Source organism: Arvicanthis niloticus, chromosome 8 (genome assembly GCF_011762505.2).
Source record: "Arvicanthis niloticus isolate mArvNil1 chromosome 8, mArvNil1.pat.X, whole genome shotgun sequence".
Lineage (NCBI taxonomy): Eukaryota > Metazoa > Chordata > Mammalia > Rodentia > Muridae > Arvicanthis > Arvicanthis niloticus.
Window position 1 is genome coordinate 1,013,406 of NC_047665.1, and position 16,743 is coordinate 1,030,148.

The window sequence follows — 16,743 nt, forward strand, 5'->3', positions numbered from 1 at the left end:
AGGCAGCAGGAAACCTCCATGTGTAACACCACAGTCCAGGACCGCAGAGGGAGACTCTGTCTCACACCACTACCATCCTGTATCTGTTTTCTGAGAGCTTTCTTCAGTTCATTCCAAAAATTACTTTTCTTGTCCCAGCTTGGACTTAGAAATTACCAAAGCATGCAGAATTCCCTTCTAGGATCTCCTCCAAAGTGAAAATCTGTCTCAGCCAACCCTGGCCTTTTGTGGTTCTGTTGAGGGTTTCATGTAGCTAAGAAGATTTAAGAAGAAATCAGAGTCCACTCCATAAAACTAAAGAAAACATGTTGAACATTATTTATTTACGATGGTGTTTCCCTGTATATCTCAGATGAGTTTATAATCTCACATTTCACTTTTTTTTTCCTTTTCTACCTGTTGAGGAACAATGATACCTTTTGCAGTTAATTCTTCTCAGACTGTTCCAAGTGGCCAAGATGTTCTGAATGGGTGGAATTGTTGCTAGTATTTGTCTTCAGGCTCAGCTTAAATGTTGCTTCTACTGGGGAGTTCCTCCTCAGTGTCCTCTGCAAGAGTGTTAGATCACCCTGTGGCTAATGTCAACACTGCGTGTCAAGACCAAAACAGGGTGTTCCATTTAGCCTGCCTACTGACTTGAATTAAAAGCTTTCTGTAATTGAGGCAAGTAACAAGTGTGGTCTTCATAGCCACTAGCTCTTGGTGAGATTGTTCCCAAGAGACTTAATTTGTGGGTGACCGTTGCTGTGAGCTGGTGAGTGAGCTTTGTCTCATAGTGAGAGTTCCATTAGCTGGTGGCCTAGAGCCTAAGACCAGAAAGCATTTTATGTTCCCTATCTGCTGCGCACAGTGGGGGGACAGTGCTACTACAGAAAGGTACAGGGGTTTGTGGTGCATCCTGCAGAAAGCTCTGTGGCAGTGATCCCCTAGAGAGCCATCCAGGCATTTTGAGGCTTGGTGGGACACTTTTAGTCCAAAAGATTGTTTTTCTAACTTTGCTATGTATCTCACATCATTGTCACTGTCTAAAATCTGGAGCTGCTGCGATACCACAGACAGGGCAATAGTCTATGGTTTGAGCACAGGGTAAAGAGGGTGAAGGCAAACTTCATTGGGGAAGAGAGCAAGAGAGAGGAAAAATGTATATTTTGTATATTGCATGGGAAGAACCATGTGGGCGGGGCAGGTGGCAGTGAATCCCCGTGTTCCTGTGGCAGAGTTTGGCCTCCTCACCCTATCTGAGCCACTTGTTGGTAATATGTACGTGTACATATTACCTGGAGCTTTCCCACTGTATTAATGGATTAACTGCTCAGGCCAGATGACCTGAGGCTTCCCTGGTGTGATTAATGTATACTAAATTTCCTTCTGAGTTTTAAAGCTCCACAGAAATTGGTAACCACTAATATCATTATTTCACATTTGTTTACAACTATTTCCTAGAAAAATAAATACTCTGTATTTTCAGTTACCCTAAACAATACTTCTTGCTTTAGCAGCAGATCTTTGTTTTGTGTAGCATTTAAACATTTTAGTAATTTAGGAGATCAGGAGTAAATTACCTTACCAGGCACTGTGTGTGTGTGTGTGTGTGTGTGTGTGTGTGTGTGTGTGTGTGTGTGTGTTAAAAGTTACAAAGCTTTTGACTTCAGATGATCTGAAATGGGGGAATAGTGTTTCAGAGAAACCCAGTCTTATTGTTCTCCCTTCTAAAGAAGCAGCAGAGGAGAATCAAGTATACATACTGCCCAGAAGCCTGGAGAAATCAGCAGATGGATTTGGTTGCCTTTAAGCAAAATTCTAGATTCATATCCTAAGAGAGAAATAAATATTTCCTACTTGATTTGTATTAACAGAAAGAAATTTTAGCAGTTGGATACGAGAAGTGGCATTAATATTCTTTATAGCCCAGTACAGGGTAACCGTGATTAACAGCTAACAGAATTTTTTAAGGAGAGAAGGTTCCCAGCACAAGGTATGATACATAAGGCTATGGCTGAGCCAGCTAGTCATCCTCGTGCTCAGTAAATATGAATGCTGATAATTAATATGCCTACTAAAGGGTTATAAGTCATTTTAATAAACGCCATTGGGGGGAGGAGAGTTCATGCCTTGGGACAACTAGTTCCTCCTTGAGTCACTTCTGTATAAGCCTACTGTTTCTGTTGGAGTATTTCAGATCAGCTTGAGAATTGGGCTAATTCATCAGGGCTAGATTGCTCTTCTCATACAGCTGGAGAGCCAAGTAGACAGTTGTTTAGCTTCCTTTGCTGTGGATAACCCCATTATCATCTGAGCTTAGGAACCGGTTTTTGTCAATCACCCTGGTCATGACAGGCCTGTGATTTAGACTCCTCCTTAGTTGGAATCACCTCTTTTTACTCTCTGTAGCTGGTCTCTTACAGGTTGCTTTCCCAATAGTAGTTTGACTCTGAAGGCAGGGAGCTTTTAAGTCAATGTGTTCTCCTTCCTCTAGCAAACAGCAATGGGGATGAATCAGTGCATATGGTTCTGAAGCAAAGAGTTACCTGCCAACATCTTTTGATGTTTTTTTGTTATTTTTCTTCTGACAGTTTACTGAGAATTACTTACAGAGAGTGTGCCTGTTCTTTCTGATTCATGATTTTTCCTCCTGGGCAGTCATGACAAGTTTGACAGCATTTAAGTAATTGTAATTTTGTTATGATAATTGAAGATTTAGTAAGTAGTTATGATGCAGACAAAACTGAAATTTTGCTTGAACATATTTAAAACTTTGCTCGGCATAAAATTATTGCTTTGTTGTTTATTATGCTTTCTTTTTGCTCTGACCAGTGAATATTATGTAGCTGTTTTGCTAAATTTACATTTAAACACTTTAAAAGAGTTTAAGACCTGTTTTTATGACTGAAGTCTGAGCCCCTGCTTTGACAGGTTTGACTAATAAGTTTTTTTGGTTTGTAAATTGTACAGAATGCCAGGTCATTCATTTCCCCAAAGCAAAGCACCCTGGCTACCTCTGTAATAACCTTCAAAGAGAAATGAGATGCTTGGTATAAAAATGTGCTTCAAGTCTGTTTGTTTTGTGTGTAAATGGCAAATATGATTTTGCAGAATTGCCTCCTCTATCAACTATTTAACAGTTGTTTTAGTGAATATAATCTTACCTTTTTCCAACTGTTTTCAGAGTAATTCTTCAGTCCAGTGTTCAGAGCTGTAAAACCCCTGAACCTAACCTTTCTGGCAGTGCAGGCATTACTAAACGATCCACCAGATCTGCTTCGGGGAAAAGCAGTCTTAAAAGGTGAGAAAAGACCATTTCCATTCTGGAAAGTCTCATGTTTGTTTTCGGTTTACTCTTTTGGACCCTGCTTCTGGAGACTGACATGAAGATAGGAAGTTGGAGGCTCTGTGATGGGAATGGAGGCTGTTGTGTTACTGGCTTTTCAGAGGAAGTCCCTCTTGTTGGAAGTGTGGTCTCTGGCATGGTTTGATATGGGTAAGCTAAGAGCGTTGCACTAGAACATTGCCTAAGTGCTTGTTGTTGGGCTTGAAGGAAGCCTCTTCTCCCATATCAGATAGAGCTCATCGAGTCATGGCAGAGCCTTAGGACTCTCACCCTGAGGTCCTGTTCTCCTGCCACAGTGCTTCCCAGAACTTGCTGTTGCTTCCCTTTTTATCTCCTTGGTTGTTACTTCTACTTACTCTAGACTCTGAGAACATTCTCTACCATCTCTGGATGTCTGTCATAAACCAAAAACAAACATGTCGTTCTCAAGTTATTCTGAGACCCAGCCCTGCCGAGCAAAGAATAGACCACACCATTGCTCCTTCCTGGCCCATGAAAAGCAGGTGTCCGGATCATGCTTGGGCACCATCACTTGTCAATGGTGACTTTACTTGTTTTGTTTTTTGAGACAGGATCTCTTTATGCAGCCTTGACTGTCCCAAAATTCATTCTGCAGATCAGGCTGGCCTCGAACTCATGGAGATCTGCTTACCACTGCCTTCCAAACGCTGGGATTAAAGGCATGCACCATCACCGTCCAGAGATACTTCACTTTAAAAATGGATGGCTCTGAGGAAAAACAGGGCCAGAGTCTACATTTTACTTGCCTCTTTTATCAGTTCTTGTCCGGTTTGTTGGAAGCTTTCTTTCCTTCATTACCTAGGTCACTGTAAGCTCATGCCTGGTGTAGTCCACCATCATGGTCTGTCACAAGAGCTTTGGGCACTCTGGGTTCTAAGGGATGCTTTTGAGTTTTGTTGGTTTTCATTGTTGCTGAATTCTTTGTAACATTTCCTTTTAGAGTTAGTCTCCAGAGAACAGGAAGAAGAACCTATGTGGGTACTTGACAATTTTCAGTCAGCCACTGACTCAAAAAAGTTCAGGATTTAATTTTAAGGATTTAATATGTGTGGAGTTTGGTGACCACAGAAGCCAGGAAACATTGGGCTCTCAGGAGCTGGAGTCGGGGTGGCTGTTAGCTTCCCAATGTGGGTGCTGGGATACAAACTCTGGTCCTGTAGAAGAGACGCAAGCACTCTTGGTGTCTCTCCAGCTCTGTTTTAAATTTTTAATTAGACATGTAGTTGAGTGTTCATGTTTTTTTTATACTATGGCTCCAGCCAGGCAGTAGTGGCGCATGCCTTTAATCCCAGCAATTGGGAGGCAGAGGCAGGTGGATTTCTGAGTTCAAGGCCAGCCTGGTCTACAGAGTGAGTTCCAAGACAGCCAGGGCTATACAGAGAAACCCTGTCTCGAAAAAACTAAACAAACAAACAAATGTACTGTGGTTCTAACTTGACAAGAAAATTAGAACAGGGTTAGATTTAGGGTACACTATAACATAGTGTCTTGAGTTCTGACAGAAAAATAGGAGATGGGCCTAGTTGTGCCCATTTAATTTAATTAATTAATGATTAATCAGGAACCATCATTTATTTACTGATTGATAACAGTACTGATACTGAAACTCAGGGTTTCATGTGGACAAGTGCTTTACTACAGAAATACCCAGCCCAAGTCATGTCTTAAAAGAAATTTTTTTTGTTTTTGTTTTTGTTTTTTTTGGTTTTTTTTTTTTTTTTTTTTTGAAAATTTAATGACTTGGATAAATGATTCTGAAAAAAGTAAAACTTCTGAGCTATATAAGTCCAGTTTGAAATTATACAGTATGACATATATAGAGAAGTGTATTGTCATAATTATTTATAATATGCAAATTTCTAAATATGCATATAAATGAAGTACAAAACCCCGTGCTTCTTGATTCTGATTGGTAGGACAGTTGAGGGTTTAGATTCCAACTTTTCCATTAAGTTGCAGGAAATGTGAATACCTTTTATGTGCAATCAGACTGTCAAAAGTTCCTGTGAATGGTGGCCTTTAATTCCAGCCCCTAGGAGGCAGGGAACATGGTCTACAAATTAAGGTCTAGGCCGAGTAGGGCCATGTAGTGAGACCTTGTCTCAAAGCAGAACATCAACCATGTCAGAAGGTGTTGATGTTGATATCTAAGTGCTCAAGCTTTTGGTATTGTCCAGTAAGACTTGCTATTTGATTCTGAGTAATGGGGTTTTAGCCCAAGCTTTGAACCACATCATTCCATATTCCACTGAGGAAGGTTGACTGTGCACCAGTCCTTCTGTCTAGGTTTCTTGGCTGCACATGGCCCTCCTGTGACTTTCACTTGTCCTCCCTGGTTTCTGATTTTCAGTGAGCTTCTCCCGAGGTCCTAGATTGGATGCTTTGAGGATTCTAAATAAGCCAGGTTAAGTGAACTGGACCAACATGCCTTTTAGGAATTTTGAGTAGAGATAAGCCAAAGAGATTTGAAAGTTGAGGTAGGAGTTCTGTGGCCTACATTCATATTACCTTAACTATCACCTCTAGATAAGAGAAAAAAGGCACACAACTGTGCATGGCATTCCACCACTTCTAGGAGATGAGAATCAGAGATTTCCAGGCTTTAGCTTCCTGTGTTTAACCTGCTGAATAATGTTCAGCTTTTGTTTAGAGGGTTAAAGGAATTAGTGTTGGTATTATAATAATCTACCCCAGGAAAAATATCTCAGCTGAGATGATTGGGTAATTCTAACATACTTAATTGAAATTTCTTTTCTTTAAACAGTGGCACCCCGCCCCCCCCTTCAAAAAAAAAGCACATCAAAACAAAAATTTCACTTTCTTTCAATATCCGTTCATCTCTGTTCAGGCTCACGAGGTCTCCTGGTTTTTCTGTGGGAGAGACCCTCTCTGTTCCAGGTCCTTGCTCTCACACATCTCCTGTGATGGCCCATGGCAACATGAATGTTTAATCCTATTCTCCCCCACCTACTCCCCCCCCCCCTTTTTTGAGGCTTCTAGAATGGAGATTCTTACCAACCTCCCTATGCACTAAGCAGAGTTTTGACACTGTATCAAGAGAGACTTCAAATTTAGAGACTTCCCCCACCAAAACCTCTTAAAAGAATGGCTAATTGCCCTGAGAAGATGGGTGGGTTGTGATAGAGGTATTTGCTGTTGGAGGAGAAAGACCACTGTGCTCCTCCTGTTAGATGTCCTATTGACTTCTGTTCATTTAGACAGAAGCCACATCCAGTCAGAAGTCCTGTGGCTTCTATGTGTGGTGCACACAGCTTGTGTGGGATGGAGTCATTTAGTTCCTATAATGATGATGCCCTGTGTGTGTGTGTCTCCTTTTCATTTGTCAGGTTCTGAAGTAAGTCCATGGGTTTCCACACCTCTCACTTTCTATTGTGACCACAAATCCATTATAATAGCTCATATTTGACTTAATGAATTGGCTTTTTTTTTTCCAGTGTTCCCACATTAACTCTGAATCACTCTCTCAGAACAAGTCTTGAACACTGTCACGTCTACAAGTGGAGGACTTGCAGATGCCTTATTTGGGCCATTCACCTCAGTTCATATGTCTTTCTATAGCTCTTCACTGCTGTGTTTCTGGAGGCTTCTAAAATTTCTTTTGGGTTGCCTTTTCTTTTTTCATTATTTCATTACATTAAGGAAATTAAAATCTCTCATGTCCAGTGACCTTCTTTATATTTAAGATACATCACTCTGCTTCTGCCACCAAACCACCCTAATACCTATGGCTCCAGGAAACTTGTACTTACAGGGTGTGATGCTCAAGGTCCTTCATTTCTCATCCAAACGTGTGCCTTGTGGTCGTCTCTGTGGAGTGCCTGCGTGTACTTCCTGGACTTTCTAAGTCCTTGTTGTGAAATCCATGCCTCTCTTGCCTGTCACTGCATCGCAGCACCTGGTTCCTGTTCCATTGCTTCTGGGATTTCATATTTCATCAGCTGTTTACCTCTAGGAGTCCCAGGATGTTCTCTCTATATATATTCTTCTTAAGTGCTGGTTCCCTCTGAACTTTAAAATAGTTAATATCCTGTGGAATGGCAGATATATCTCCACTTGGTTCAACCGCCAATTATGTTTGCACTCAGTACTCTCTGCTATGTCTATAAAAGCTATGCACCCAATTCAGATGAGTCTTCTCTTTCCAACTGAGGATCATCCCTGGGTCAGAAGTAGTTTTGTGGGTGGGATTGTCTTTTCTCATCTTTACTCTCTTCTTTTCCTTTTTCTCTGAAAGTTGCTGATGAGTTTGAGGTATACCAGCACATTGTGGGAGGAAGGAAGAAAGAAAGGAAGGGTGAGTTAGGTTGATTTTTTTGGGTGAGCCCAGAAAGAGCCCTTGGCTGTCCCCGCCCAGATCTCTTTACAGAAAGGCCAAGTGCTCCAAGAAGTTGGGTCTGGCTTGAAACCACCCAGTAATCCCTTTTTATCTCTTCCTTCTCTCCTCTTTCCCCACAGCCTGGCTCCTTGGAGGGAGAGGAGAAGGAGTGCTTTGCAGCCAATGCCCGTGCTGGCCTTATGGTACCTGCCTTGCTCTGCTGCCCATGCCCGCCTGTCTTTGTTTATTTCTATTGCTTTTTTTTTTTCTTTAAACAAAATTTGAATTTTTCTCTGCCCTGCCTTTCTCTCATGTCTGCCTTTATGGTTGTATTGTCTCTTCTAAAGGATGCCATTACAAATCACACCAAGTGTGTGCTCTCAGCATGCCGATGCTCTCATTATGTTGCCTTCCTTGTCTTTGAAAATTTCCTCTGGGACACTTTAGAATCTTCATGGTAAATCTCTTTCTTTTTTTCTCCCCAGTCCAGCCATTTCAAGGACTAAGACAGTCTTGCGTTAAAGTAGAAAAACCGGTGACCAGCACTCCAGGGAAGACTAGGAACAGAAAACCCCAAAAGGATTTAGCCAATCGATCTGAGAACAAAGCAGACTCTGCAATGGCCTTAGCTTCTTTCCACAAAAGAAGTTCATTCAATGAAGAACATGTCACTGGCCTCTCATCCACTCACTGACTCTGGGGTGTGGTTGACCTGTTTGAGGGCCTGACTCTCCCTTTTGTAATCTCAAGTTGGACAAAAGCTGCCATTGTGAATTTAGTCTCAGGTGTCAATGCCCTGTCCTCTGAGTGTGGTATATGTGTGTCCCTGTGATGGCAATCATGTTCGCGCTGGCCTCTAGAGTGGAGGATCTGATGGAGATCTCTTAGGTATTTATTTTTTTGTTCAGCCTGTGACCCCGACTTGCAATTTATAAAGATGAAGGAGTTGAACATCCCTCCAGTGGTACCCTCCATCTTAAGGTATGATTTGGTACAATCAGCTTCACTTTCCTCTTGTTAATACTGTTGTGATGTTCACTGTGTGAAGTACCCAAGCTGCTTGTGTTTCACCAAAGAGTGCTTTATTAACAATCTGTGAACACTGCATTCAAACACTGTTGGATGTTGTTGTGGTTCCTGAAAACCTGCCAGAGAATGTTGATGAGAGAGTTAGAACCCTTTCTCAGTTAAATGGTTCCTACATATCCTTCCTTGTGTCATTTAGGATGAAGATTTCAGAGTGGAGATGTTAGGTTGCTCAGTCACATGTTATAATTGTGCTTACTCCATTACATTAAAAACCAAGCATTAACCCTAGCATTTTTCTTTGGAAAAGCATCCTAAATAATGGTGACTTTAAAAACAAAATTGTGAGCCTTTTGGTAGTGGTACACGCCTTTAATCCCAGCACTGGGAGGCAGAGGCAGGTGGATCTCTGAGTTTGAGGCCAGTCAATGACATACAAGGAAGTCCTGTCTCAAAAACAAAACAAAAACCAACCCCCAAATCCCAAAATTGTTAACTCTTTGTAGAGTCTTTCTCTGTCATGCTGTGGAGCTTTTCCCTTTTGGTTCACAGTTTGATTTTAATGACAATCACTTGCTTCTGGAGTTAGGCTGTTTGTGTAAGAGACCTCACTGTTGCCTTTGGTTAGGGAATATGACTAGAAACTGTAGCGTGCCTTTTCTCTTCACCTTGCTGGAAGCCAGCAGTACCTGTGCCATGAAGCAATTGTAAAACCAGAATTTATCTGCTGCCAAAAACCAAAAAAACCCAAAAAACAGAAAAGACAGAGCCCATAATTAGAAAATACTTTATTGACTCTTCCAGTTTAGAAAGTGGAGAAATGCAATATTGCAAGCCATTGACAGCCAATGCCTTCCTAAGACAGATGAATGTGTCAAGTGAGCAGGCAATCCCACTTGAACGCTGCCTTTCTTGTAGTTGGTATTAACAGATTAAAGTCTAGTAAATGTAAAAATATTGAAGGACAGTTGGGTCCCTCTTTCAATGTTTCTATCCTCAAATTGCACTAACTGGCCTTGGATTGGAGGCCTGAGGATTCCATGTAAATCCACACAGAGAACCCCTTCCTATGCAGCACATAGCTTCCAAACAGTGGAGAAAGACAGTTAAGGTTTGTTATCCCTGGATATGAATGAGTTTAAGATCTAGGTAGAAGGACAAATGTTTCATTTACCAATAATGCTATATCAAACTGCCTAAGTCTGAAAATAGAAGCTTCTTGGGTGGTTCTTCCTTCCTTGAACAAGCCAGGCCAGGTACTTAGGAGACAGAAGACTTCATTCCATCTGAACTAAGCTAGATTTGTTTTCATGTATCAGGATGAGTGAATAGGGCCTGCCCACAATGACTCGTGGTCAGCAAGTTTGGAAGGAAACCACCTGGGCTTCAGAGATGACCACAGTGCTTTTTAAAAGACACCTTTTTGTGTTGTCAGCTCCATTCAGCTAGAATTGCTGCCCTGTGGCTCCTCCCTGTGTTTAACTCCCTTGCTGAAGTTACTTAGGAAATGAAACGTGAGTTAGTGAGGACACATTCCCAGGAAAACCTACTTATGTTGTCTGGGGAGGACTGCATAGCCACTGACTGGTGACATCCGGGACCCAGGAAGTCTTTGATCAAACTAATGGAAAGTCCTTTCTGTTGGGAATTAATGGACAACCTATCCCCAAACTGCAACTACCCAGAAACGTCTGGATAGAAGGCCCTGTTGCTATAGAGCATGAATCAGTGGATATTGGATGGAGGAGCCCCCTTTAACTTAAGAACTTTAAATACCTTTGTAAGTACACCAAGTCCTCTTCCAGCAGAATTTAAATTAGAAAAGTATATTTATAGGTGCCCTTGATGCTTTTTGGGGAACTCATACCATCCAACTCATACCATCCGGAGTCCAAGAGAGGAATGTCTGCAAAGCTGGGCTTCAGGACTTATAGACAGATTAATACAGTTCTGAGGCCCAGCTATAACTCTTGCTTTGGGGCAAGAAGGATGGACCCTGAGCAGCACCACATTCAAGGGTAGCAGTATTTGTCTAAACCAACATGGCCACGTGCTGCTCTTCTTCATTAACTTCCGAGCTTTAACCTGACCCCCAAAACCTAGCCCTATCCATTGTCCTGCCCTGCCCTACTGCCCCCCTCTCAGGGGTGGCTTCTACCTCTTGGCTTGGGCCCTGACAGGTCATAGAGGCTTCCCAAGTGTTCTCATGAGGCTCTTTGAGCATAATCAGGTCTGGTAGACCTTTCCAGCTTTCTGGGTAGTTTGTGCCTGGATTTCCTCAGGCCTTGAGTAGCTGTCTGTGACAAGTGAGTATGTGTTCTAGAAACATCAGCTGCTTTTCCTCATATATTTTTTAAAAAGTTCTTACTTGCATTTTGGAAAGCAGTTGGTCAGAAACCTTAAAACCTATATTTTTAGCTGGGCAGTTGTGGCAGGTAGATCTCTGTGAGTTCAAGGCCTACATGGTCTTCAGAGAGAGTTCCAGTATAGTTAGGGCTACACAAAGAAACCCTATCTCAAAAAACTGTCTGTTTTTTGAGGGTTAGGGTTAGGGTTAAAAACTATTTTAAGATTTCTCTCCCACTGAAGTGGCCTAGTGAGTGAGGATAGCCACTGCTCTTGCATTTCTCCATAAATCTGAGTGTTCCCCAAGTCACTGAGTGGAAATACTACAGATACGTTTAAAAGATTGCCTATACTGTGTAAGAAATTACCTCCTTGATGATGCAGTAGAACTCACTGTGGATAGACATGTCTGTCAGATTGTAGTACTGCAGTTTTACATCCATTGTTTGAAGACTTTATTGTACACTCATGTACAGATGAAGCGGAGTTTTAAAATGTTACTGATGAGTCAGTATTTGCTCAGCCATTGTCTTGATATTTTATTAAATTGTATATTTCTAATCATATTTTTTTAAAGCTGAAAGAACTGGTTGGATGTTTATTCTCCTGAAGGTATTTTTAAGATAAAGCTTCACGATAGCCTGTAAACTTGGCACATGTGTAGTTTTTGATACTTTTTGTTGCATTTGAAAAATCTTGTGTATTGTAAAATGGTTTTATACAAAATACTAAATAGTAGAAATTGTATAATTTACAATTAAAAATGTTAAACAGTCTTTTGGCTTGTTGTATTCATTTACTGAACATGCCCAATAGATAGCGATTTAATTATGAAATGGATCTAATTCTTAGTTTACAAGAGGCATCATGACAAAATACTACAGACTGGGTAGGACAAGTAAAGAAAAATGTGTTCTTAGTGCCAGAAGCATGAAGCTTTGACCAGGACATCGTCAGGATAAGTTTCTCCTGAGGGTTCTGTTCTTTGCTTACTCATAGATGATTCTCACTGAACTTCACATGCCCTTTCCTCTGTACTGCCTGCCCATCCCTGATCTTAGAAGCTTAGCAGAGAGAATGGATTAGGGCCACCCTCCTGGCTTCATATTTTTACATTTGCCTCTTTAAAGGTCTTGTCTCCAGATGTAGCCAACTGTAAGGTTCTAGGAGGTTAAGTCTTCAGGACCTCAGTTTTAAGGGACACAGAAGGTTAGTGAGTACACTTCTGCTATGAGATCACTTCATATGCACCTCTGTGCCAGCTTGAACAACTTGGAGATTTGATGGAATGGAGGATAAGACTCAAGAATCCTGTAGGCCATGGATCATGGTTTGTAGCTTGGCCCCAGAGCTGGCAGGACTAGGGAAAGCCCCCTGCATCTGATGTTGACTCGGCTCACCCTAGGTGATCTGCTTTATAAAGATTGATTTTAGTAGACTCTGGTCCTCTGTTTCTGATATTTCTGGTATGTAATCTCATGCACCTGAGTGTGATAACTCACATTTGTCTTTACCTGAAGGTGGGAAGACACTCAATGCAGGTAAGTCTTGGCTTGTGCAGAGAGACCTTGCTAAGAGATTGAGAGTGGAAAGATAGGTAGAAATGCTACCAAGATGGCTCCGCAGATAAGTCACCAGGCCTGTCTGGGAAATGTGTTTAAGTTCTACCCTAGACCCACATAAAGGTAGAAGGAAAGAACTGACTCCACAGAACTGTCCTCAGCTCTCTACAGGATGCACATGCCCCAATCCCAACACACACACACACACACCCAGGATGTACCTGCCTCATCCCAACATACATATAAATAATTTCTCTTAAAAAGCAAAGCCAGTTTTCAAGCCTGTGTTACATCCTGCATGAAGGAGCAGTTTGACAGAATCATCTGGAGCCCAGACTGTTTTGTACAAAACTTGGCTGTGGCCATTTACTTACTGATTGGGCTTAGCTTACATAGATCTGTTTCCATTCATGAGATGGGGATGGTAATATGCTAGCTGGGATAGGACGTGAGCGATGTGCAATAATGCCATGAGCCACGTGGTACAAGAGCTTGGCATGTACTAATAAATTTGTATTATGTTCAATTAAAAAATGAAAATATTGCTATAATGCTTTTCAGATGGATGATGACAGCTCCCATTAGCAGCTGTTGGGACGTGCATGAGCCAGTTAGTGAAGTAACAGGACATTGGCCCCTAGTACTGAGGTCATGGGGGTCTATTCCTTTTTCTATTATCCAGATTTGATGTGTTTTTTGTTCTTGGTGATCGGCACAGTATGACCCTGTCTCTGTCATATTTGTTGGGGGTGGGAGATGGACCCTTCTGGGCAATCTGTACAGTCTCCTTCCCATCTCCCTTTCTGAGGGCACAGGTTGTGTGTAAGTCCTTATGTGCTGTCCTGTACCACACCTGCTGCCTTGCCTTGTTTCTAACTAAGTCTCATCTTTTTGCCAGCAAGTCTGCATGGCTTTGAAGAGCTCCTGGATGACCAATGTTCTGTCCAAACGGAAATGGCCAGGTAAAGAAGCCCTTGGCCTGGAGGGCCAGATCTCATAGAGGGCTACCAGTGATCACCAGTGGCCTCACAGAGCAGCATGGTTTTTAAACAGAGGCTTGGGTGGGAAGAGAAAGAGGAGAGGGTGGTGCAGGCTGGCGGGTGGGTGGGGCTTTACTGACTACTTGTGGAACAAATCTTTTCAGATAGGTCAATTCTTTTTGTGAGTAGGAAGGGTGTCTAGAGAATGCAGGGTGTCTGACATAGCTTCACCCACACCTATTCAGTGCCAGCCAGGCTCCCAGCCATTGGATAGTCCCATTTCCCTCCTCCTCGATTTCTGCCATTTCAAGGGGGTCCTACTGCCCCCAACCCTTAGAATGGCTAAGTGCATATAGAACCCCTAGAATAGCTAAGTGCATCAAAGCAGCTGCCCCAGCAGTCCAGGGATCCCGCTGAGATAGGGATTCCTTGCCCCCAGACCAGTGGGAAGAAAAAAGACCTCACTTAAGAGATAGTGGAGAAGCAGAGCTTCTAAGGGCTGAGGTTCCAGGGTGGGCCTCAGGGTATCTAGCCAGCTACCCTCCTGCCTGATTCTAGATGTCTTCACAGTAACCTGGGTCTGTTATCCCCAGCCCCTGAGAATGGAGGATTTCTGCTGAGGGTCCAGCTGGAGAACACAGGGAACACCTTAGTCCTGGGATTGGCAAGTCCTCTGGCATTGCGGTTGGACAGGATGGGAAGGGAAACTGTAGGGCTTTACTCATATAGAGTGGCAGTTCTGCAAGGGTCTCATTGGACATGCCTTGCTTTGAGCACAATGGCTTGCCCTGGACTGGGGATGAGAACAGATTTGACAACAGCTTAACCATCTCCTTTTTTTCCAGTGATGGCTGGCTGTCTCGGGCTGTAACCTTTCTAGACCGGCTATTGATGTGGCTTGGGGTCCGCAGGGCCTAGCCTCTGGAGATTCCTTCTGACTACGGTGCTGCTGTCCCCACTGCGAGTCCTTTTCCTGTGCAATGTAAGCCTGATTTTTTAGGCTGGTGCCTCAGCCACCCAGCAAATGTGTCTGTCTTGTTCTTCTAGTATTTCCCCTGGGTGTCACATCAGCTCTGTTGGTGGTTGAGAAGGGGATCAACTTGAAGCCCGGGGGGGGGGGGGTGTAGCCTGTCACTTCCAAGCCTGGTGAGTGCCTCCTGGGGGGCAAAAGACCTTCGGTCAACTTCAGCAGTGTGGCAGGTTCCACAGGAGCACAGCAGGCCTGGAGGCACCGCTGGGGTATACAGTACCTCCTTGCCTGGTACACCAAGGCATTATAGAGATGTTTGGTGTAACATCCTCAGCAGTGTTTTCACATTGGTCACAGTTCACTTCCCTCACAGGGTGCCTGGTACTCTTATTTCTTTCCTTTCTCCCCTTCTAAAAAGGTCTCTGTGGATCCTAATCAACTGCATTCCTGAGCATTTGGGACTTGCTGCTGTACCATGAGGCTACGCAGCTAGTGTCCCAGTATCTCACTGGTACAGTTCTGTGGGTTCACATCACAAATGAGCACATAGGTACCCTTTGGTGCCTTTAGTATTTGACAACTCTCAGGAGTTGCCCCGAGTCTGTACGGGCTGATGCCTCTCTGTTCTCCTCTGACTTACAAATGCTTCTGTGTGCCCAGTTACAGTCTCCACCAGGAACTGGGCGTTCTTGGAAAGAATACTTTGTCACTCCTTTCTGGGTTGTAGGCAACTCTGTGCTTTGATTAGGGACATTCCTGTTACCAAGTCACTGGAAGCTTGACCCCTAGTCTACCCTAGTACCTCTGGTAGTGGCCCTTGCTGTAGCACAAAAGCATGCCACACATATTCCATGGATTCTTATGTCCCGTGAGACATACATGGCCCTTTGTCTGATTATAGTGTCTAGGACACTGGGCTCAGGGACACTGTCTGGTGCTCTTCTCATCTCTGGTTACCTTTTTGTGAGTGACCAGGCACATACAGGGCAGATGTCCTCCTTCAGGAAGACACAGATAGGTGGGCTATTCTTCAGACAGCAAAAGCAGCCCAGGTGCCCAAGAGAAGGCATAACTGGAGCATGGTGGGAGCAGCCATGCCTGTGGGGTCTGAGTTGCACTGTTTGAGTAATAGTTAGGGTGGGTCAGGTGCTATACAGAGAGGGGAGGTGGCAGCTGGCATGGACCCAGAGGGAAAGTGTCTTGGTGTGGGGGTTTTGGTCATCAGGAGTTCTGCACTTTCATGTATTTAAGGAAGGTTTCAGGTGAACCTGTTTTTTATTTTTTCCCTAATCCATTCCCTTACTCTATAAACAGGTGACAATACGATAGTACCAAGTCACGCTTTCAATGCTTGCGATCCACTCAGGATTGTCTCATGGCTACCTGAATGTCATTGGGACACAGTGGGAGCAGATCGGACCCTCAAAGGTTGATCCTCACAGGAAGCTGGGTGGGAGGTAGCAATAGCAAGAGAAACATGAGCAGACCTTCCTCTCACAGTACTGAATGGTAAGGCTGCAGTGTGCAGCACTGGTTCACAAGAGGGTATGGCTACTTTTGAGACTGTCTGGCTGCTCCAGCCTTGCTCTCACCCTGAGGGTGTTTGCCTGGCCTGTCTGAAAACAGCAAAGATGTTAGCTGTAGCTACTTTACAGAGCAGCCTGGCCAAGTGACCAGACCCTCTGCTGAAGCCCTTGGAGCAGACATCTCTAGCAGCAGCTTTTGGGTCACAACTACCTTAAGAAGTCATCATCCTGAGACAGGAAACATCTGTGCCAGCCACACTATCCTGTTTAGACATATTGACATGGCTCATGATCATGCCCCAGCTGGGAAGTGGAATTCCTTTGCCAGGCCATGTTTGACAGCCTTCGAGCCCTCAACTCAGATGCCTGGCCTCCAGATTCTAAGACTAGGTTTCTTTGGTGTGGTTGGGTTTTAAGTTACCCGCCAGAAGCACAGGCTGAGGAGCCTACTCATGACATGTCTAAGAGTCTGGCAGGGAGTTCTGAGTTTAGGTTCTGTTTTGGGTGTATATCCATGCAGAATGAGCTTGCTAATGACTTCCTCTGCCCATTACTTAAGTCCTTGTCTTCTCTGGAACACTTAGGCCGTGGCCCATGCATGCTACGAACAAAAATTATATCTATTTCCCCCATTAAATTAGCAAGGTA

The 16,743-nt window shown here is 43.4% G+C and overlaps 1 protein-coding gene across 9 annotated transcripts in view; it reads left to right on the forward strand.

The window, feature by feature from the left end:
• Nucleotides 1–14,617, forward strand: part of Cdc14b (cell division cycle 14B) — an 85,491-nt gene extending 70,874 nt beyond the window's left edge. For 3 of the 9 annotated variants that reach the window (XM_034510504.2, XM_076938852.1, XM_076938848.1), the window contains exons 13-15: nucleotides 3,167–3,283; nucleotides 7,826–7,888; nucleotides 8,171–11,833. In XM_034510504.2, the coding sequence (XP_034366395.1) occupies nucleotides 3,167–3,283; nucleotides 7,826–7,888; nucleotides 8,171–8,207 (217 nt within the window). In that variant the 3' untranslated portion in view covers nucleotides 8,208–11,833. Of the gene's footprint in view, nucleotides 1–3,166; nucleotides 3,284–7,825; nucleotides 7,889–8,170; nucleotides 11,834–13,521; nucleotides 13,582–14,444 lie in introns of those variants that run through there. The other 6 variants (XM_076938850.1, XM_034510503.2, XM_076938851.1 and 3 more) reach the window with 3 other exon arrangements.
• Nucleotides 14,618–16,743: the final 2,126 nt, after the last annotated feature.